At 36.6% G+C, this 24,306-nt stretch overlaps 1 protein-coding gene across 5 annotated transcripts in view; it reads right to left on the bottom strand.

The window, feature by feature from the left end:
• SEPTIN7 (septin 7) overlaps positions 1-24,101 on the bottom strand; it is a 66,493-nt gene extending 42,392 nt beyond the window's left edge. For 2 of the 5 annotated variants that reach the window (XM_072853661.1, XM_072853665.1), the window contains exons 1-2: positions 24,083-24,101; positions 21,026-21,128 (exon numbers count right to left, since the gene is read on the bottom strand). In XM_072853661.1, the coding sequence (XP_072709762.1) occupies positions 21,026-21,035 (10 nt within the window). In that variant the 5' untranslated portion in view covers positions 21,036-21,128; positions 24,083-24,101. Of the gene's footprint in view, positions 1-21,025; positions 21,129-22,084; positions 22,108-23,866; positions 23,891-24,067 lie in introns of those variants that run through there. The other 3 variants (XM_072853664.1, XM_072853663.1, XM_072853662.1) reach the window with 3 other exon arrangements.
• Between the last annotated feature and the right edge of the window lie 205 nt (positions 24,102-24,306).

The raw sequence follows: 24,306 nt of genomic DNA, 5'->3' as shown, positions 1-24,306 counted from the left end.
TTGGCCTTTACTCAGCAAAGGTTTGGAAGCCCCTCAAGTCTACTACAGACATACCATACCTATGTTCCTGCATGCTGCTTCACACTTAACTGACCATCTTCAAATGTCACAAATGGGAACAAACGGCGGGGGGGGTGGGGGAGGGTGGTAGATACCATTAATCCATCGAAGTGGAAACAGAACTATCTGCTAATTTCCTCATTAGGAAAAGCAAACACAGAAAGCCCACTCCAGATCCTCAAGTGCTACCTGACTATGCTAAATTCCATAAATGTCTAGGTGTTAAGACGAACAAGCTTGAAGTTTTTACCACTGACAAGTTTGCAACAGTTGACAAAAGCAATCTATTGGTAAACAGCGGTCAGAACTACTCTGGCTAATTCAATTTAGCTTGAAATGTTTAAGCTGCAGCTTACAGCCTGCACATTAAATACGTCATGTGCTTTTATGGATCCTCAGAGTTTCTACACACAAACACACCCAGACTTCTAAAACTTGCTACTAGACACCTTGCTTCTTTTTCTCCTTTTAAAGAAATCAGCATCACTTCACAGAAAATATAAACTACTTCCTACATACAAGAAAAGGCAAACCCTGCAAAATTTGCATAAAAAGTTGTACTACAGGAACTAAGACTTGACTGCACCTAAGGCCACGTTTACACTTTTACCGGAACAACAGCTATGCTCAGAAAAATTGTCTTCATTTGTAAACAGTTAATAAGTACTTAATTGCAAGTATATACTTACAAAAATGTTTATAAATTTTATGTATTATTGTTGTACAAGTTGTTCCATAACTGGCAGAACCAAGTTTGTTTTTTCTAGACACCAGTGGCCATCACTTCCTACCAGGCAGTTAGCGCAGGTTCCTCTTTCGGCCCTCTTGCCTCTCTGCCTTCCTGAAAAGTGTCCTCGGCATAAGCCTCAAGGCAGACGGACTGAATGCTAATTAGCAAATGGACCCTATTAGATGTAATCCTTGACAGAATCTCCTGATTTAGTATTTTTTCTGAAAGAAATAGAGTTCACATGCTGCCAGACTGCCCCACGATGCAAATGAAAGGCCAGTAAATGGGAACAACTGGGAGATTCACTTCAAAAATGGAATTAAGATCAGAGCTAAAACTCCCTTGTAGATGCAACCATCTAGCACACTGTTTCGCCAGACCAGAAACACAAGTGCAACTTGCTAGCCAGTAACACTTGTGCTAACTAATCAGCCAACTAACACCAACTGTAGAACAGAAAAAAAGCTTATTTATATTGCCCCCAGGGAGGGAAAGTCAAACAATCCTACAAAAATTTTGAAAAGCCAGCATCTATATAATTACATGACATTTCTAGTCTTCGACACCTTTTGAAATTCAAGAGGTCCCAGTGTCATCTAGTGAGGTGGTGGAGTAAAAGGGACCTGACAACAGGCAGCATGATCACTCTGTCTTCCACCCATGAGGAAGAACAAGTGTTCTGGTGCCAGACAAAAGGTATGGGGAAAAAACAGCACTGATACTTTACAGAGACATCTACAATCCTGAGTTAGGCTATAAAAGCACTGATTTTAAAATCTGAACACAGAATACTTCCCCGGTCTCAAGGGGCTCTTTCGCATGGTCAGTGCTGGCCTTAGTTATCTAAAAGCTTTCTCCTCGATAAACCATCTAATTATAGAGGTCTAATTTATATTCAATCCAGAAAGGAAACAAACATCCCTTCTCCCCTTTTCCTCAAAACTTAAGGGTCTGTCTTCCCACACCCAGGGATGGGAGTGAGGAAGTAAGCTTTTATTCAACCAAGAGAAGAGCACATCCAGAACATTTTTTTTCCCTTTATTAAATTTCATATACATCTGTATTAATGCTTTTGGACTCTGGCTTCCTTACACAGAGCTTTGCTGTTCATTTGTTTACTCCTTTTCCCTTCAGGTGCACAAGCATTGTTTCATTTACAGCAGAACAGTACTTTCTAGTCCTCATCCCCTCAGACTACCTAACGCAGCCCCCACTGAGTCAAGAGCCACTTTTGCTAACCCCACCAAAACACAGTGGTGGTTTGCCATCCAACACAGCAGGATTCACGCAGAATAGCAGAGATGCTCCCCCTTCCATTGCCAAAGCTGAAAGTTATAACAATGTTGGTGTCTTGGAAGTGGAATATAATTATTGGGAGCAACCAGTTGACTCCACTATCAAAGAGGGACTAGAAATTAGTTTTCTTAACCTTCTATTCAGGAATCCCGCTCAAGAAAACAAACCTGAAATAGCCTATGTAAAACCATACAGTTTTTGCAACTACACTCCTACTCTCAGAGATTTCATAACCCACTGAATACATTTTATTTACAATTCTAACATTAGTCCATTGACCCAGGCAGCAACAAGCTGCAGAATATGGTTAGGCTATTTTGAGTAGTATTTTGGCAAGTATATATGAGTGTCTTATAAGAAAATGAATTTAGTGCCTTCGGATCATAGGGGAAGAAACTTAATGCAATCTCTGTTCTCACAGTTCTGAAAATGAAGGATGGTACAGCACGTAGCAAACACACTCCTACCTGGAATGTGTTGTTTTGCACCAGATCTCATAAGACTTCATAAAAAACAACATATTTGGGAACCTTTTTGCATACAAGCTTTATGTAAAACTAAATAAATCAGTATTACTGAAAAACAAAACCAAAACACCCCATACCACTGCAGCTTTAAAGTTGTCCTTATCTTTTCAACTCGCTTCTTTCCAAAAGCACTATTGGACCCAAAGCATAGATAAAATAGTATTTTAGAACTTCAGTGAATTTAACTCAGAAGGATCAACATTAAACAACTATTACATTTCATATACCCTCAAACAAAAACTGCCAAGAAAAACATGCATGTAACAAGACAGAAAGCTCTATTAATTCATCCTGTTCACAGCAAACACGAACAGTGCTTAGTTTTGATTTATGACCAATGCTAACTACTAATTAACAGGCTTAAAACAGAGATATTAGGAAGCCTGCTCTGAAAGGCAAGCTAGAGTAGTTTCAACAAGCTTGAGTAGTTAAATTATCAACATAGCACAAGTCAGTCACTACGCATAAACTCAAATATGGCCAACAGGGAATACAGACACAGTAAAAAAAAACAAACACCACAACAAAAAACCCACACCACCTTTCAAACACATCACACAACAACTTACACACAAATAAAAAAGGTAAAATTTTACTGCATTTTAGATAAACTTATACTTCATTGGGTACTTTTTTTTTAAATATATAAAGTAGTCCAAGTTTTCTTTGCTACTTTGCAAGACTCTTAAAACAACAGCCAAAGCACAGAACCATAATTTCCATATCCAGGTTTTGTTTATTTAAAAAATATAAAATCCATATTCCTATGCTGAAGGTCTCTAACTAGCTTAGAGTGAAATTAAATGACCCAAAACAGCTGAAGAAGGCAAAGAGCTTAGGAATAGCTTCCATGTATTCCTTTGCATTCTTTTCAGGCATACTGGACTCTGAAAGTAAAATCAGTATGATCTGTTCTGGATGCAGCTGGTTTATTATGATCTATACTTTTAGATGGAGACTTCAGATTAAAGTGTTATGCCACACACCCTTCTTTGAAGCCAATAAACTGACCCAGCTTCTCAACAAGCTACAATGCAAAAAGCAATAAAACCCTTCAGAATGGCAGCAGTCAACAGATCCATAGCATGATTTGGACCATGAACAAATGGACCACCACATGTGTGCAAGAACCACTTCTGCACTTAAAGGTTAAGGTGCCTGTCTTTGTTAGACATGAATCATGTAAGTCAGGAGGAAAAAAAAAAAAAAAAAAGAGACTTACCCAGAGGATTACCGAATGTATTTGGTGATACTTTGATGACAGAAAGGGCAGGACCAAAACACATTTAAGCCTTCAAGTGGAAACACCCAATGAGCTCACATATAACAGCAAAAAAGCTTCTGATGAAAGAGGTATGGAGAAGAATTTATGCTTATAAAAAGGCCCCATAATACAATATTCAGACCAATTCTAAAAGCTTAAGTGGAACATCGGCAATTGCATTCATTCTGAACACAGTGTCTATGCACAATGACCCAGGCACAGTACCCACCCGACTTAGAGAGCCAGACAAGCAGCCTACCCTAACAGATCTGCTTTGCAACAAACCGTGTTAAGTGGTAACACATTTATACTAATCTTTTAGGGAAACACTGTATACCACCTCTACCTCACTCAACTGCATGATTCCAATGCGTCCTCTTACCCTCATTTGCAAGGACTTCAGTCACCTCAAAGAAAGATCACAAAAAGCTGAGGTATTCAGCAGGTTTGAGATAAGAGAAATCCTTGTGGGTAGTGGGGTACCATATGACAATGTCTCATGGCATACTGCAAGAGGCTGAACAGAAATTCACCTTTGTTACCAGATCTGACCAAGGAGACCTCATGAACCACAGCTCTCTGCTGTCGCTGCCCACCTTATCACCAGCCAGTCACATGGCTTCCACTTCTTCAGCACCAGCCAGTGCTAAATTTGAATTGTGGAATTTGAATTGAGAGGGCAGCACACAGCAGGAATATCTGTCTCAGTTGCATTTTTCCACCTTTTTACCCATGGAAATTCAATTACTAATTATTTTTGCCAATCAAAATTTACACCTCAAGACTAAGCAGCAATACAAGAAGTTTCCTTTGTCTTGTTTTCACCTTCCCTTTCAGTAGTCTCCCACCTTCACACCCAGCATATCAAGTCCTCACTTTCTCCCAGAATAGCTTCAAGAACCACAGCTTCTGCTTGCTTCTAGAAGCAGATAACTCTGGAGCTGTACATAGATTTTGACATATGCAGTCACTTTGTTAGAATATGTGGAAAGAGCTAAAGATGTTTTTGAACAGTAAATAATAAAAAGCCTTCCAGAAAGGGTCCGAAGCACATCAACAAAAAAGCTGCAGCCAAAAACATCAGAAACAAGATCTCTACAATTTACTGGACATGAAAGGATGCTAAATATACTCAACAGTACTGCTATGACACAGCAGCCTGAACAAAACAGGTAGAAAGGCATGTAAGATACGGCCCTTGATCTTCCATTCCCAGAAGCATAAATATGATCAAGGCACAATTTAACTAAAAAGTCATATGTGATCATCTACAGAAACAAAGATAGTCTTTTTAGTTTTCTTAGTCTTAGCTGGAGAATAAAAGTTTCTCAGTTGCTTATTTCTCCTGGGTTTTTGTTTTTTGGGTTGTGGTTTGTTTTGGTTTTTGTTTTTTTTTTTTTTTTTGGGGGGGGGGGTGTTGTTTTGTTTTTTTAAAAAAAAAAGACACTTGATTTAAAAGCTTCTTGCTGTATCAAGAAAACCCAGCTGAGTTTTTTTAAATCCTTTTGCTCTATATGTAACAAAATTTATCAGAAAACTTCTGCTATGAAGAGGCTTTACATAAAAAGCTGGGGAGGCGGGAATCTTATACAGCAAATTGAGACCATAGTTCATTACAAGTAAGAGAAGCCGTGTATTTATGCCTATTCATAATAAATAGGTAACATTTATTGAGGTGTTCATGTTACTCAGACAATGCTGTCAGTACTACTATATAAGCCAGAAATATCTTATGTGAAAAAGCAGGTATTTTAAAGAGATAGATACTTCATGGGGAAAATTCTCAGGAGAGGAAATATACAGCAATTACTGCCAAACTAAATTTGACACAAATACCCACCTCTCTAAAAGACATCACAATCTGCAATATTCTAACTGTGTCAAAGTTAATCTTTTATCTTTTCTGTACAGTTAAAAAGTGCTAGAGGCTTTCAAATTCTTATCCAATAACAGCCAGCTGCAAGCTTCACCTAAAGGACATTGACAGTGGGTGTTGTTAGAACGTGTCTACCTGAAGAAAACAGGTTTTAAGATGTGATGCTTTTTCTAGGAAGTACTGACTCTTCTAGTACACCTGCAGAGGTCTAGTTCTCAGTAGCTGGACAATTAGCAAACAGCTTGCTTCTCCTTATTAAAAACCTACCAAAAAAACCAAGAAAAAAGCAAAACCAAAAGAGTCCCACCACTTTATTATTGATTGGATAGGGAAGGTGGTTTTACAGCCAAGGATACAGATGAAAATGCAAATTAAGCCTTTAACCACTTACCTGGGGAGAGAGGGTGACTTCTCAAAAGGGAGCATTCCATAAAGCACGAATATTAACAGCACATAGAACAAGTTATGAAATGCCCCCCCAAAACCACAAAATGCAGCCAGTAAAGATTCATCTTTACTGAGGCTAGGGTCCTAACCTTAGTGCTTATTTTTGCATTTGGCAAGTCAAGGATAACCTAACCTTAGAAAGATATATCTAAATTAAACTACTTAGAAACATGCAAACAAGTAAAGAACACAACATCTTTAGTGAAGCATGGTTGTTGGGGTTTTTTAAATTATTATTTCATTGTAATAAACTATTTATTTAAATATTAATCATATTCAACATTAATGAAATTGATTTTTTTAAGCTGACAGCAGCAGTCAGTTAAGGAGACTGGTAGATACACAATGTTGACAAACATAACCTTATCTGAATAAGCAGAAAAAATTCTCTGCATCTGCCACCAGCTCATCTTACTTACTAGTAACAGGGAAGCCTTTCTTGCCCTGCTTTCCAATGGCACAAAAAAAAGCAACAACATATCAGTTATAAAATGCTAAAGGAATAATATAATCAAATACAGGTTTACTCATTAATTGTATGATCTTTAACAGTTTATTTAAAAAGACATACATTGACAAAGGTCTTCACATTCTGCATATTCAAATTAGTGTGATTCAAATACGAACTGTCATTATATGCAATTTAATCAAATGCTAGTTTCTATCTGAGGCAACCCTATTTAATCTGTGGTTAAAAACTACTTTTTAATAAAATATTCACAGTATTTGGTTAATGAGAAACTGAAAATGGCCTGACTTCACCTGATGAGCAACTGCAAAGCATGTCAGGACACAAATTTAGCCAGAGAAAAATTCTAAAGGGTATTAGATTCACAAAGATTTCAGAGTCCTTTCAAACTATCAACAACGTCTTCCATCTTCCTGAACTCTACTTTTGGTTGAAATGGTATAAAAGCATTTTTGTAGTTCAGCCTTTTTTGAGGCAAAATGAAACCGCCTAAATGGTCAAATGAGAAAGCTGAACAGTAAAGACTCCTATACAGCATCTCATCCATATGATGAATCTCTAGATTATAGCATTGTCTGTCTCTGGAAATGCTTGGACTATCAAGTTAAAATCACAACCCGATTTGACAGAAACATTTGTCAAGTTATTAAAATAACAAGACTGGAGAGCCTACGTTTCATCAGAAGTTCAAGAATGCAAGAGATACCAGACCACTGTATACATTAATTTATTCAATAAGACATTGCATGCATTGGACCAAATGTGCTCTACCATACCTACAGTATTAAAATATGACTGTGCAGTGAACACCAACAGGATAGTCCTGCTGGATTTGACCCTTGGCTTTCCAAACAGTGGTGTACAGCAATAAAATAAACCTACAGAAAAATGAACCGACATTGTGCAAACTCAGGATTTTGCTTTTTCCTTGCCTTCCTCCACTTAAAACCTACATTGCTTCCCCAGGTAATACGTAGTCATAGGTAACATACAAAAGACCTTTCAGAAAACTCCAGTATCAAGTGTGACTCCAAGCACAAGGAAAAATAAAAAAAAATCTAGCCTGAAACACAACTGCTCTTTCAGCATGCACATAAATTCAGACAATTGCTCACTAACAATTTAAAAGAATTCAATAAGCCTTTTCAATAAAAGCTATGTACAGAACTTCAAACCTTTGGTCTGACCAAGTGCTCCATAACAGCACCTTCCTGAAATGCTCATGAAATGTCATCAACTGTGACTTCAAAATGGGACCTAGCTTATTTTATCTAACCCAATATCCTCCTCCTGACAGAGGACAAAAGCAGATACCCAAGAAAAAGCACATGAAAGTGCTTTGAACAGGGGCTGGACCAGATGACTTTGAGAGACTCCACCCAACCTGAACTATTCCATGATTCTGTAGAGAGGCATGCAAGCAAGCACTGGTATTTCCTTGAAATACCATTTATCTCCCAAAGTTTATGGTGCTAGTTGATGGACATCTTTATTTTGACCTCTTAATGACATGTGCTTGTGAGAAGTTACAAATAGTAAGCGAGAAAGCAAGCATCATCTACAGTCAGGCCCTGATGCTACTAAACTCAAAATTTATTTCTCAAAAACCAAAAGGCACCAACTTCAGCTAGTCACAAACTCTGAGCAAGAAATGGCAGCTTAACACTTATTAGCAGGAGGGGTATTCTGAAGCCTTTTAAAAGAGCTCTATAGATGCACGGTCAAGAAACTGCAGGAGGCACGCAACTGGAGACCTCTTCATCCATCTTTACAGATACCTGCTTTCTCCAAATTAGTACCATGTCATGATTTCAGCTACTGTCATTATGCTGATCCTCATTCTGATTTCCTGTATTTTCTACTTATCCTGCTGTCTGTATCCTTGCCTGGTCTCAGTCAGCCACTCAACACAATTTAATATGCATTAGAAAATACAGTTACAGCATTCTACACTGTGCCCCAAAAGCAAATTACTTCAAAGAAATTAAGTTTATTTTTAGCAAAAAAAGACAGATGGAAAATGTCAGAAGAGTGCCAAAACTGAGGGACAAGAAGATATACTGCCTAGAAGTTTGTCTGTTGATTACATAGTACAGTTGACGTTTTGAACTTGTAGGTCTCAACTCCTTTCTAATTAGACAAGTGTACAAAAATGTTTTGCAATTAGTTGTAGAATAAATGCTTTTGTTGTTACTTAAAGCAGAAGCTGTTTTTTTGAGTAGAACCTCAAACAGTCCAAGTATCTGCAAAGTTCATAAAATACTTCCTCTGAGACAGTTTTATTTTATTCAGTTATCTGAATGCTTGCCATTTGACATAAACCGCCCAAATCCGATAAATTCAGTCAAATAAAAATTGAGACACTGCCCTCTGTTCAAACCACAATCTAAACAGTGTATAAAAATCACATCCTTCTACTTATTGTATAGACTGAAATAGGTGAGATAATTCAAGCCAAATTGTTCCAGTTCAAGGAATACTTAAGGCTAAAATCTGGCCTAATCATCCAAGTCAACTAATTTCTTTGCATTCAGTCACTAAAAATGTTTGATCATAGACTAACCTCATTATTGAACAGTTGAGCAACAGCAGGTAAAAGGACCAAAACGTACAGAGCAAGAACTGTATTTCAGAAACACAGTGTGTATTTCCTCATAAGAAAAGTAGATGGATTTAGTTTTCCAACCACTAGACTGTATTAGTCTATTAAGTGAATTAATAAGTAACATGCATTATTGGATTAAGCTCTACCTATACTGTAGCAGAAGCAGGTATTGATTTTGCAAAATCACTGATAGAAGACATTTCCCTGCAGTGGTAATTGGTTCAGTTTTTTAGCCTCAGTTACTCAAGAAGAAGTAGGAGACAAAATACACCCTTGAAATAATTGTGCAAATAAAAATTTTACACCTGAGTAAGCACCCCAGACCATAAAAGAATATCAATGGAAAAATTCCAGCACAACTTTACAGAACAAGTGAATGTAAGATACCTTTTTTATTGATACAGTAATCTACATACAGGAGGGGAGATGGCATAGCAGGCAAGATCATGCTCTTCAAGGTCTGACTTCACTAGGGTTTCACTAAAGTTAACCAACAGGCCACAAATGGTAGTGCTGTGGAACATACTTGGGGTGTGAGACAAGAGGCTTCACCTGTCCTGCTCAGGCAAACTCCAGCATTAATCCCCTCACACGGGCTTCAGAGTACATGGAAACAAGGTGGTTAGGATTTTGTTTAACACTTTCTTTCTGCATCAGAAGACTCATACTAACAAGGTTACCTTTGGCATTTTCAGAGCAAGGAGTGCCATACACTAAACTTCTACAAAGAGGTGATATAATTTCTTTTCACACTTCAGTTCTGTTGCTGGGAACACAGAAGAATGGTTAGCCACAAACCCGTGCAACCAGCTCAAAGGTTTCTACATTCCCCGAGTATTTGCCAGAAGTCTGGAGATACAAGATTATAATTCTGGTGACCAAAATGTAGTAAGTTCAGAAGGGAAATCCCCCTAAAAATAACTACCATTAAACTTGAACACTATTTTATGTTGCTAACCTTTCCATAGGTCATTAAGGAAAACACCATCACATGTCATCCAAGGCCTAAGAAAACTGATGTTCAGAGTCAAGCTTGTCTTCAGGTCCTTTAAAGAGCTCCTTCTGCTATTTACTTGTGCCATCCTACATGAAGACAATAGTATTTTTACTTCAGGGTATTACATTAATTGCTCAAAGGCCTCTGCCAGATTGTGCCACTTGTCATGTAAAGCATTTTCTGGGGGTGAAAAAAAGAAAACAAATCAAACCCTCTTCATCAATGGCAGATGTAAATAGCTAGTAAGGAAAACAGTGAAGCAAAAATAACCGGAAACTGACAATAAACTTTCTCATACCTTAAACCAAGGAGGAGCAGATGGCAAAAGAGAATTGCTGACTTTCAAGACAAAGTTTACTCTCAGAAAACCTACGGCTCCCTTTTAACTCTGCAGCGTGGGACAGAAACTTTAACAGTATCTCCTTCATCAGAAAAATCATGTAGATGTGAAGGCAAATTAATGGATCACAGTTTAATACAAAGTAAATGTTTTACAGACTTACATAATAGGATTTGAGGAGATATTTATAGATAAAAGCTCAACTAGCTCTTTACCAGAATATTACATCATTCACATCTTTCATGAGACAACTTCAGAATATTCCTGAGATTACCTCATTTGTAACAAAATTCAGATTATTCCAAAAGAACACAAATGCAACTACATTTGGTGCAATAGTTCAAAATCCTTTAATTTAGTGAACTGTTGGTCTGACTGGCGACAACCAGAGCCTTGACAACAAGCATTTCCATCACAGTAGAACAAGATAACATTTTGTTACATCACTAGCAAGTAACATTTAAGGTCAAAAACTACAGGTCTTAAATGAGAATAGATCAAGGACAGCAAGTTCCAAAACACTAGAACAAACTGAAGATGGATGTTACTTGCTTCTAAAACATGTGGTTCCCTACCATGCTTTTGAATACAAAGCATACTATTTCTGTCTTGAGCAATAGAAGACATGGGCAATGTGGATCAAGGGAGTAATAATATTTGATGCATGGATGCAATGAATTCCCTTTGTTGCTCCATGCCATTCAAGCTCATCAAGTGTCACTAACTGCTTACCTGATAATTATGTTTTTCAGCAGTGGTTTGTTTCACAATTCTTCATTTTAACACAACACTCGTTAGCCTGTACTGCAAAGTGCTCCACAGACATCCAACAACTGCTTTCAACCACTGAATTACTACTTTTAACTGACTTAGCAATAGAAAATGGACCCAAGATTAAGGATTAGCCCATAAGTTCAAAACTTAACATATAACAACTTCAGACTGCAAAACTGCTATTTTTAAAAAGCGCTGCTGTTTGCAGTTAGACATGTCACCTGGGAATGCTTCAGATTCTTTTCAAATAAGCAAGATGTCACCTTACATAGAAAGCAGCACCACTTCACATATCCCAAGTAGCAAAATACCAGAGCCAGATGCTGTTAGAACTGACACTTGCTGTCCTTGTCTGGCCCGCATTTATTTGCGTCCTTCTGTTGCATTGCTTCTTATTCTGTGGAAGGCCAAGAGTTCAATTCCCTTAAATCCCAGACCATTTCTGCCCTTTTGGAGAAGCATCTGCCCCATGAAAAATACTCGTTTAGCCTTCACAGCAGAAGTTTCATGAACAGAAGTATCACAATGATGCACTTTGCATTAGCTTTGACACACTTGTAGTTTCGGTTATAAGACATCAGCATAATTTCCGGTTTAAAGTCTCATCAATGACAGAAGTCAAAAAAACTTCAGTAATACAAAGCCAGAACTGCTTGTGAAGTTAGGAAGTCAGGACCCTCCAAACAAACTTTCACTTTAAGCTTAATAGAGGGAAGGAACTACATTGAATGGCATCATTACACACTTAGTAGAGTTGATATCAACACTGACAGAAACTTAGCATCATTCAAAGATAGAGCGCAAGAGTTCCTACATTTGTGCTCGTTATGCATAACAAAACTACCTACAGCAAAAAACTGCGATGGAAGTAAAGGATGACAAGAACTCAAACAGAAAAACTAATTTGATGAAAGTCATATTCAGCAGCCTTTCTCACCTCCAACCACTGATAAATCTAAATATTCTACCTTAAGTATTATATTATGGTAAATGAGTGGAAAAAACAGACTACAACACCAAAATAGAAGTGAGAAAAAATTCTTCTTAGGAGATGTTCATTCTCTTTAATAAAATAAATTCTAGACAAGAGTATGGTATAAACTCTAATTTGTCAGTAAATGTGCTCAGAAGCTCAACAGAAAAACATCCAACAACAAAAATGGAACAGTTGCATGCAATAGCCATACTACATACAGAAAAACACTGGAAAAAGGAACAAAATTTCACAGCTTCAAATGGATTCACAGTGAAGATCTGAACTAACAATTGCAAAATCAGCCAGAGGGAAAACATGCATATTGAATCAGAAGAGTCACATTTAATGGGTCACAGTGGCTTTACTACAATTGGATATTTAGACCACAAAATACTCCATCCGAGAATATCACTTTGGTTACAATATTAACCTGTTCATTCATGAAATTGACAGCATTTCTTGATACAGCAGGCAAGCTTAATATTTTCAGCCCATAGGAAGAAAGAAGCAGTTTTCAACTCATAGAGCATGTTTATCTATACAAAAAACAAACAAACAAAACACACCAACTTTACTTCTACTTTGAATCTTGCTCTGGCCTTGTAGCAAAGATAGCCCCAAAACCAGTCCTGCAGTAAACAGGCACCTGATTATCCAGGGCTAAAGAACTGGAAACGGTAGTAGTGTGACTTCTAACAGGTTGTTGCTTACAATATGCGCAACATTTAGCTCACACCCTACCAATGCACCATGACACCTCAGGACAATCTGTTGACTTTTGAGGGTAGAATCAAAACAAGTGTTGGCCACCTGATAACCAATTTAAGAAGTAAAATGTATCCATTAATTAGGTACCTTCTCTAAGATGTGTTTAAGTTCACATGTTACATTAAACACCGTTACATCTGAGCATCTACAAAAGCATAACTAGAACATAATGAAGTGACTAGTTATTCTAATATGAAAAAACCAGATTCATTCATTTCAGTTAAATTGCGACCTACAAACCTGTCACCAACAGGAACAAGGACCAGGTTCAAATGCTAATCTCACTATAATGAACAAGTGTACTGTAATATATGAAATACCAACATAGTAACTGTGTGTTTGTGTGCATGTGAGCACATATTCAGATGTGTAAAATTAGCAAGGACATTTTTATTTAGAAATAAAATGAAAAACTGGTAAGCTAAGATAAGAAAAACCACTTAGAGAAAAAATATTTATGTAGTTAGAAACATAGGAAAAATTACAACTGGCCTGAAGACAGCTAATACCGTGACAGGATTAGTTAAGCAAGCACTGGAAATCTCCACAATGCTTAAAAAAAAAAAAAAAAAGACAGTGACAATGACACCTACACAATGGAGAACACAGTATCTCATTAGATGGTGTTCATGAAATTCTCTGAATTCGTCTATTAGAGACCCAGTTTTAAATACAGATAGAAGTAAAAGAATTCATACCATTTGCTATGAGACTGACAAGAAAATAATATACGAAATAGAAAAAAGAAAGTGTTTCCAACAGATTCATCACTTGTTTAAAGAAATAAAAGTCAATTAGGTTACAGGCAGATTTTTGCCAAATTATGGGTTCACATGCACACGCTTTGGTAGAAGTCTCTTCCCTCAAAAACCTTTACCAGGAAACAAAGAATTTAAGAGAAATTAGGCTCTGACCAAAATGCTGCCACATAAGAAACAGTTCAGTTTAAATATAACCACCACAGATTTACAAAACCTTTCCTTAATTTTTCAAAGCAGTATTTTAATATAATATTTGGTACTGAAGGTTAGTTGTCAGAACTCAAGATCTGTATGACAGCAAGCATCCAGTAAGATAGCATACTGCAGTTGGCTTTCAAGAAGCTTTGCATCCAAACAGTTAATAAAGAAAATAAAAACATAATGGCTCTTTAGAAGTTGTCCAGTAAGCACTACAATTCTAATTAATGTTGTAGTTGCAAACAATTAAAAATTGAGAATTGAAGAGCAATTGCTTTACATACCAGCTTCAGTTCTGACCATTAGAGTCTTTAAGCATCCTTCAGTACAAGTCTAAGCTATTGCACAGTGAGGGAAATGTTTAAAATTAGCTTAACAAAAATTAAGATAAAAAATGTTTTTTTCATATTGAGTGATTAAAAACCACTACGCCATGAGCAACTTGTGGGAGTATTTGAAGAGCTATGGTTTCTAGATAAGCTCAAATAGGTAGAGTAACTGTCTTTCCCTGACACTAAGTTTCAACAATAATATACTGTAAAAAGTTTCTCTTCCTCCATCAGGTTTTAGACTTTGTGCAGGTTTCTTTCCCCAACACTAGAAAAACACACAGGAAAATACCACAAAAGAGGCAAGAAGAGCAAGCATGCTGCAAACTGTATTTCATTGCATTACAAAAGAAAGGGAAAAAAAACACCTATACAACCAAAGAAGTACGAGAGAAGATTTTCTAATTGAAACCAAGTAGTCACATGAAACTATACTTCAAGCTCTCACCTGAAAGTAGCTCAGTGGAAAATCATGCATTGCAGGCCAGTAAACTCACTGTTAGATTACTGACCTTTCACATCTTGAAGAGATACTCACTTCTTTTCCACAGAAAGATCTTCAGAGTTCATTTGTTCTGCCTTCTCAAAAAACCTTTATCAACTTCTTGCCACAAAAAGGAGTGGTATGCTATTGGTGAGGCATTACTCCATTAATAGAGACTACTCCAGAGGAATGCATCATCTCTAGGAATACACTGGCTCCATTCTGAGTTCCACCAGTTTTACTTTTCTTTCATTTTCATCTCTGCCAATTCTCCTGAATTCAACATATTTTGCTTCGGCATCCCCATCAGGTACACGTTAAGTATTAAGCTATCAATTTTAATACTCTGTAAACATCATCACTGGAACACTTATCCACAGAACCAGTACATGAAAGGCAGTTTTGGTTTTGTTTTTTTTTTTTTAAGGTTACAAAATTCTTCAAAGAACCTTTCTTATTTCTGTACTTCACTGATACCTCCTAATCCTGTCAACAGAATACCTGCAACTTAAAAGGTCCTTTTTTTTTTTTTTTAAATCTAGTTTCTTAAGGGAGCTATATCTGCTACACAACAGTTGAACCCATACTACTACTTTATGGAAATAGTACCCTGGGAACTAAAAGAGTACTGTCTAACCTGGCCCCAGCCCACTGGCACAGCAGTACCAGACAGGCAGTCAGCCATCATGCAAGTAGCTCAAAATGGGCTGCAGCCAAGGTCGTAGCATGGAACACATGACAGCTTTCAGAGGACAAGAGAATTAGAGGAACAGAGGTATTTTGAAGAAGTGAAGTTACAGGGGAAAAGGAGGCAGGGCACATTCAAGAAATAAAAAAGGTTTTGCTAGTTCTTTTTCGTAATATGCTTTTTCTTTCTAAGTTACATATGCCAGTGTACACCCGACTACATACACAAGGAAAAGCTCCATAACCGATAATGCAACTATATAGCCCAGGGAAGCTAAGAACTGCCTGGAAAGGTCGAAACTCACTTTTTTTCCCTCCAGTAGGTTTAAAAGGAAGCATGTTTTAATTTAAGCTATATTTGTACGGTAGTAGAGCCTAGAGACCTCTAAAGTAATGGCAAAGTTAGACAACGAATACTCAGTAATGATACTTCAGTGATCCTAAGAAGCCAAGTATGAAGGTCCCACCAAAAGCCAAACATGTACTCAGATAACTGTGGTAGTAGGGACGCTACAAAAACCTTAATTAAGAGGATTTCAAATCACAGCAGGTCAACAAGAACTGGGAACATCCCAAAACAGTTTCTACTAAATTTTACTGCCCATCCACAGCTTAATTTTCACTTAATCATTTTTCCTATCCTGCCATGTGCTTAATGATTTTGTTCCTAACTTTAAAATGGAGGGGGGGATATCAGACTAGCAAAGAACAAGTAGCTGTGAGCATCTGAGGCTATTGGTACCACTGGTTGGCTTGATAAATAAACTGCACCAGAAAGTGAACACATGAAAAGGATAATTCTAATCAGAACATGATCCACCACCAGAAGATATCAGTATTAAACCACTCCAAGTTTTCTTCAGTGAACAATAAAAGCGTTTTAAAATCAGTTTGCTTTTTCTTTAACGTAACTTAAAGTCTTGCAAAATACAGCCCTTTCCTTTGCATCCATGCCAAGAAGCCATGTTTAAACCAAAACATTTGAGTGTGCATATAATTACAAATGAAACACTGTGACACTACTGCATGACATTTTCCTTTAAGTTGTAATCTACAGGTGATCTACAAGGCTAAAGCGACAATTAGAAAACAAAACAGACAATTTACTACAGGAGAGGTTTCAAAACAGCTTTCAGAGTCAGAGCTACCAAACAGTTGTTCAAGAACTAGGAACTGTGTAGAAAGGTCCTCTGGAAAGTCACCTGACTAAGTGTTCTGCACTTTGCAAATCAGGTGATTTAAAAAAAAAATTAAAATGTAAAAGTTCAACCTCTAATAAGGCTCATGAAGCCTGAACACCTTAAAGTATATAGCTCTAGGACAAGCCACCCCAAATAATTATTCTTAAGTACATAAAGTCTATAGGAGAAAAGAATTTTTTAAAATTATGACTTTGCATCTACTTGGGTGTTGGTTCAAATCACATTACCAGCATAATTCCACTACAAGAACAACAAAAGAGGGTTTTCCTGATTCAGTGTTTAGAAGACACACACACTGAAAACCAACTCTGTTTGTTCCATACCTCATTACACTAAAATAAAAGGAAAAACACACGCCCACTACTTAAGCAAGTGTAATTATATTAATAGACATAACTACAATTTCACAATTAAGATTTTCTTTAACTGTGAGCTACTAACCATGGTAGTACTACTTCTGGAAGTTTTCTTTTCTTAAGCATCTGACTTAAGCATGTACTTTCCTCCAAAAAACTTATACAGCAGCGAAATACAGAGAATGCACTTTGGATTTCAAACAGACCAAATATTTATGTCAGGTTGTCAAGTGTTTCAACAACTGTCTTATACTTGAAGAGACTACACAAGATTATGAAGGAAGCAGCCTACCAAGGCAAACGTGACATTTTTTTCCACTGGTGAGCTTTAATATTTCAGATGCAGAATTAGTTGCTTTAAACCACTATTTAAATGTCTTCTTTTGAAAGCATCAAGAATGAAGCTCAGTTTAATGCATATTTCTGCCTACTTTACGTCTTACCCTCAGAGGAGGTGCTTGTTAAGTTTTTTATTCTACAAAACCAAGTCATTTCAGAAGTAGTGATTTCAGCAATTTAAACTACTGATTAGCCTTTCAGAATATGACTAATATGAAATTCATTGTCTCATGAAGATTTTAAAGACAAATCAATGTCCAACGAAAACTGATCAATAAGGAAAACAAAGGGCTATCTCAGTCTTTAGTTTCTTAAGAAAAGTTTAGAAACACTAACAAAAGAAACAACATGACTTAGAGAAAATACATACAGGAAATACATACATACAAACATAAAAACAGTTAATGAGATAGAAACATTGACATGTTTATTATGGCTTAATATTATAGAGAAACCCCAGTTCCTATTAAGGTTAGCTTTTCAATGATTCTTAAAATATGAAAAGGATACTTTAACATCAACTTTTTATATTTTTATGTGTGTAGTTCATAAATGTAACTAAAGGGTGAAGTGTTTAATGTAAACACCAGAACACCTGGAAATTAGCAACCATATTTACAGAAAAGACTTCACTAGTATTATAAGTCTCAAATAAAATAATCTTACTGAGTCCTGACTCAGAGCAAGTTACAGGACAGAGCACTGCCCACATGACTGAAGTGAGGCCACTTCCAAAGCAATGTCCCCAGTCAGCTTAGATCAGCTCAGCTAAGGAGCACCTATGTCCTGAACCTGCTCCAGAAACCATGCTCCAGGCTATTCAACAACTACTCGGCCTTATGCACACCCAAATTTAAAAGCCCTCTCTCCAACTTCACTGGCTTAATAGAAGCACAGGAAGCCACCACACACTGCTATGGGCAGCCTCATAATCTCCAGGGCAATGACTAACTCGGTGGTCTGAGGAATATGCATTTTATGGAGTACATTCATGCTTTATGCACAAGAAAGATCAGTTTTACAGAACCTCCCTGCAAAAATTCTTACTGGAAACAAGGTCAGATCTATTGGATGCTGTACTTACTACTTCCTCAGTGACAAGTATCTTACATAGTAAAACTGAAAACTGAATTGTCTCTACAAAAGTCAGCACAGCTGTACAACCATATTAGCAAGTCCCCCCAAAATGCTGATCCACTGACTTTTTATACTACACATTTCAAGACAAAAAAGCCAGATATCATGCTATGTGCATCTATTAAGTTTAACTGATAATTCCAGACTAAATGGACAACTGGAAAATAGTTTCTACCCAAATGCATTAGCTGCAATATCAAGCTTCACAGACACCTGAAAATAGCTGGACATAGAGATCCCAGATCCCAAACATGATTCGTTTTCTTTCTTGTACCTGTTTAGCAACCACAAGCATTGGTTTTCTCATTTTTCATTTCAGAACAAACAGGTAACATACTGACACTGAAGCACCTATAAATAAAGCATAGCCAGCAGGCTAGTAATTGTGCAATCTACAGTAAAAGGCAGCCATGCACACACAATTCTTGGTAATAGAAAGAGCAAGAGAATATTTTAGATTATCTCCAAGAGTTATATACAGTATTCTTATTTAGCCAGCATTGACCATATACAGATTAGCACCACCTTCTAAAACTTAAAAGTTTTCATGAGTAGATTATAGATAATTCCATTTACTATTATAGAACTGTATCATGCCAGCTAAAGACCTCAAACCAAGTCAGAGTACACTATATCTCAAAGGATGAACGCAGCAATAAATAATTACAATTCTAAGAATCTAATTGCACATTACATTACAATGTTTACCAACAAAAGTGATCAGTAATACACAAACTATTTCATCTTCATATTTAAAATAGACAATTTTTTTCAGGGCATACTATTACCAGACATCACTTGGAAACAGAGTCATTTCTCCACCCTGCCTCTCCCCAGTTGTTAAGAGTACTAAAAGATCAGCCATCATTTTGTTTAAACGCTCACTTTCAAGTCTCTGATTTCTATACTTGGGGGTTGAAAGGAGAGAATTAGATGCATTTTTAATTTAGAAAACTACTGCCAATTCCCCCAGTAAACTTCCAGACAATGGCACAAATTCACATGCAAATGAATTAAGTCTTAGTAGTAAGTACAAAAATATTAGAACTAGTAAAAAAAACTTTCTGATCAACATCTCATTTTCAATCTAATTTTGGACCAACTTTTCTTCTCGATAGCCACAATTTTCTACAGTTCTCCTAAGTGCAATTGCATTAGACTGTACTACAGGCAAATGTAAGAACACCACGGTAATTTTACACACTTTCTCCAGCTCTAATACATCACTACATCTACTACTTGTGCTTTAAGTGACTTGCTTTTTGCGAGAATATAACTCGGAAGTACAAATTACACTTCATCTGGAATAATACTTTATGAAGACAGTTCCCCTCCTTCCTCCTCCCTTTTTCCTGTAGATAGCAGAAAACCAAATTTTATTTAAGACTAAACAGTTTTGTACCAAATAATGAATTACGTACTTGGATGCTAGATTACAAAGGAACCTGTAATCAAGTTCCAAAAGAAAAAAAGCAACCCTCAAATTTTAAAATTCTAACTCACTTCGTAATCAAAAGGAAATTATAAGTGATCTACAATGAGTTTTCACCAATTTGACCTTGATTTCTAACTCCATCAATAGTACTATTATGTAACATGCTATATGTGCATAATGACTATACAAGATACCCACTGTATGAATGACAAAACATCAAAGCATTATCAAGCTAGCCAAATTACAAAAGATAAAGGTAGACATCAACAAAGAGACAACTGGCTATTATAAAACACTTTTATTATTATTATTTTAACTATTAGCATGTCAAAACTGAGTCACATGTCCAGTGTATATGTATCAGTTACACACAAATGTACACAACCTTAATAATGGGCTACTGTCATACAAGCACTCGGGGAGAGGGGAGAAATCAGATGTCCTAGCAGGAGAGATGACAATTTGGGTCATCACTGAAGCCTAAATGAAGTGTTCTGCATGGCATTATTCACCCATACTAACTATAGTTTCCCAGAAGTGCAGGACATACAGGATCCTGCTGCCTGGTTATGTGCAAGGAAAGATTCCAACTTTACTTTTGGATCCCAGTTTGCCATGTTGCACTCAACGGTAAAAGCAGTTCAATTTTTTTATTCAAATGAAAATCCAAGTTAAAATTACTTCTACTATGTCATACTTGCAAGTCACATTTTAGACTAGATCCATACCAAACTTTTGTCTTAGACCATATGAACTATACGGTTCTCATTCTTTATTCTCCTCCTCATCTACTTGCATATTGGACAACATGTTCTTTTTAAACACTCTAGATTTAACAGTCTAGAAGAGGAAGACACATATTTTCTCATGAGATCATGCAAAACATATTTACATCATCATCACAGATTTTAAGAACTACGTCAATATACTTCTAAAGATCACCACTCAAAACAAAGACAGAAACTTACCTACTACCATGAGTGTGAATTCAAATCCTCTCTTCACAGACTTCCGGTAAACTTGATTTGGAAGATTTGCAAACCCCACATAGCCTTCAAGGTTCTTCTGTTGCTAAGGCAAGAGATATTTAGGGAAAAAAAAGTTAAGAAAAGCTTGTAACTTCTTACTTTGCTTGTATTTTTTTTAGTTATTTAAATGTTTGCTTCATTTTCGCATTTGTAGAAAGGTGCTATCTACCCAACCTCTCAACAACCTAAGCTGTCTACATCAAAGACAGTGCAATGAACTGCATCAACAAAAAAGAAAAATTAATTATTTTTTTTTGACTGGATAGCCAAAAGACTGGCACAGAAAGTTACCTGTGCTAACAGTATTTTGAACAAGTACAATTACCACATTATGACTATGCAAGCACCAGAGTGTACAAGCACAAGCAGATTAAAATATAATCAACACTGTTCCAATGCCCATTTGAAACACAAGCAAGTAGTATGAGTGTAGCTTTCCTATACTCCCAAGAGTCATGGTGGTACTGCCCCAATATGATGGGGACTAACTTGACACCCTCTACTTCTGGGTCACACAATTGGAGACCTTCATGTAGATCTAGATCTACACTAATGCAGCATCCATTGCAACAAACCCTCCATAAAGGCAAAACTTCAGTTGCTTTGTACTGTGAAAAAGTTACTCAAAATATTGCCTACTATGAAAAGAGAGGAGAATTCTGGATGTTAGCCATTACTTCTTCTCACCACAGTAATGAAAATGTTGAAGGTGCTTAAAATGCTTCTCCCTCACTGTACTGGACCTGGCGATCCTCCAGAGATCAGCCATGCTACATTTAAACTGCTCTTCCAGTAGAATCCTAGAAATGTGTTTGGTATCACAGCAGGTCCGAGGATTGTCTTACGAAACAATGTTTAGTTCTTTCAGAGAATCTGAAAATACTTTTGGAGACAAGTGTCTGCTTAAAGCAACACAAGGTACTGTTTCTCATGGAGCAATGATTTAAGCCTTTAGGCTTTAAGTCCAGCCAAAGTTGAGAGGATGTGATTTGATACTACCTCAATTTCAGAGCTTAAGAGAGTAATCCACATCCACAGAACTGAAGTGCTGTCTAAAAGTTTAAATTCCTCTCCCTAAGATTATCTTCAAGAGGATAGAGGAATTCTAAAAAAATAATAATAAAAAAAATCTGTTCTACTACAGGCACTATTACCTCAGAACTTCTCTGTATGGGACAGAATATGGTTAAGTTAAGGCTGGTATGTGGTTGACTCATGCTTATTTGGATGATTTTTTTCTAAAGTTGACAGAATAAACTTATTACACTAATAACCTCTAGAGTTCAAAAATTTTTTATTCTTTTTTAATTAAAGCAAACATTCCTTGCAAGGATATAAAAACATTATCTCTTTTAAAGCATTGAATTGCAAGAAGAACTAGCTTCTTTGCAATCCAACAGCACTAGTCAATGAATTGACTCTCGGCTTTAAGTCACATAACTGATTTCCCCATTTGGCAAAGAAACCATTATTCTCAAGCAATGCTACACCAGTACAAAGACATATTATAGTGGTGCCATCATCAAATTTAAATAAGTCTGAAAAGTCCAAACTTAGCAGGACTACTTTGAAAAAGATAGATTTAATCCTACTGCAAATTAGTATCAGCTCTCATTTAGTGATAATACACTGCATCAATTCTCCTTCAAGTTCAAAAAAAGGCAGTATCTTTGAACCCATTAACTCATACAGAATAAAAGAGGAACATCTAATGATAGCCAGCTAAAGCTAGGTGTTATAGTTTCAAGTTCCAATACACACAATGCCACAAATGTTATTACTTCTCTAAATGTAGGAATGTTTGCCTTGTGTCATGAAGAAACTTTAAGATGTTTTTTGTTTCAATTCAGCCTTTGGTACAGCAATAGGCTCATCTGAAAGGTTTCGAAAGATTTTAAAAAAAAATCAGCCAGGAATTTAAGAATCCAAAGACTGTTTTACTTTTCCAATCTATTACTACAACTACATATGAGGAATACATCTATCACAATCTAAAACCCTGAACAGGAGTCAATGCTTCAGAGATATGCCACGACATGCAAGTGGGTGTTCTTTAAGTTATTAAAGAGCTCCTTAACAGTGCAGGTCCTTAATAACCATTAAGGATGTGCAATTGCTATTCATCCTACCAGATGTAAAATATCTAATCAGTCAGACACTCCTTATAGTTCTATTTGTCAACCACCCGCATCTTTTAATGCCTACATATCTTTCAACATGTCATGCTTACCAGAAACAGCTCACCCCCTCATTAAATCTAGGTAATACTTCTTTTGCTTAAAAGAATGGGTTTATATGTAATTCTTGTTTTAAATTATTATTATTTCTCTTCCCTTCCCCTTCACATATAGCTCCACATTTAGGATAGTTTTACTACTAAGAACTTTAAGAATGCTGAGTATGAAATGCTAAACAAGAATAGATGGCAACTTTCGGGTTGTTTGCTCTGTTAAGTGGATCTACAGCATATACACCCACAATTTTAGATAATGAAATATAAATGTTACTAACCAGAAAGATGTATTAAGTGTTACACTTGGAATTAATGCTGTATTTCATGTGAGCATTTATACTCCATAGAAAAGAGCTTTTCAAAGAACTGAAGTCAGATGCTAGATTCAGATTTCTGGTATACCAATACCAATTAAAATTGAAGCTTTCAACATAGTGATTTTTAAACAGCTGTATTTGTTCATAACTTGCTACTTCTAAACAGACCGAAACAAATGAGGAATTCAGTTTCTTAAATTTCTGCAACAGCTTTTAAAACAAGTTACTTACTACTTTTTTTGTTGAAGCACTGATTTTCACCGTATTGATCATTGTGCCAGGTGAGATCTCATGTTTCTAATACTTACAATAGCTTCCCCTTAACTTTCATCCTTTCCTGATTTTCAACCAGCTGCTACCTAAGCTCAGTTTCAGTTCACCTACTAAAACCCTAATGCTTCTATTTCCACAATAGCTGTAATACATCTTTACCGAAGTAATACTTACAGCTACTTTGTAAACAACACATTTCCATCATTTCCAGCGTTGAAGATATCGACAGAAAACATCCAAAAGTAGTCCAGTAAAACGATGAATTTGAACCATTGCAGCAACGAGTCCACACAGGTGCAGCAGCAATCCAGAAAGAGAAACAGGGGTGGTGTGAGGAGAGAAAGAAAAGGAAAGAAAAAGTTAGTTACATTTGACCAACAGTTACCCACAATACTTTT

Source organism: Ciconia boyciana, chromosome 2, assembly GCF_034638445.1.
Source record: "Ciconia boyciana chromosome 2, ASM3463844v1, whole genome shotgun sequence".
In the NCBI taxonomy this organism is placed as follows: Eukaryota; Metazoa; Chordata; class Aves; order Ciconiiformes; family Ciconiidae; genus Ciconia; species Ciconia boyciana.
Note: the sequence above shows the minus strand (reverse complement) of the source record. Positions and strands in the feature narration are given on the sequence as shown.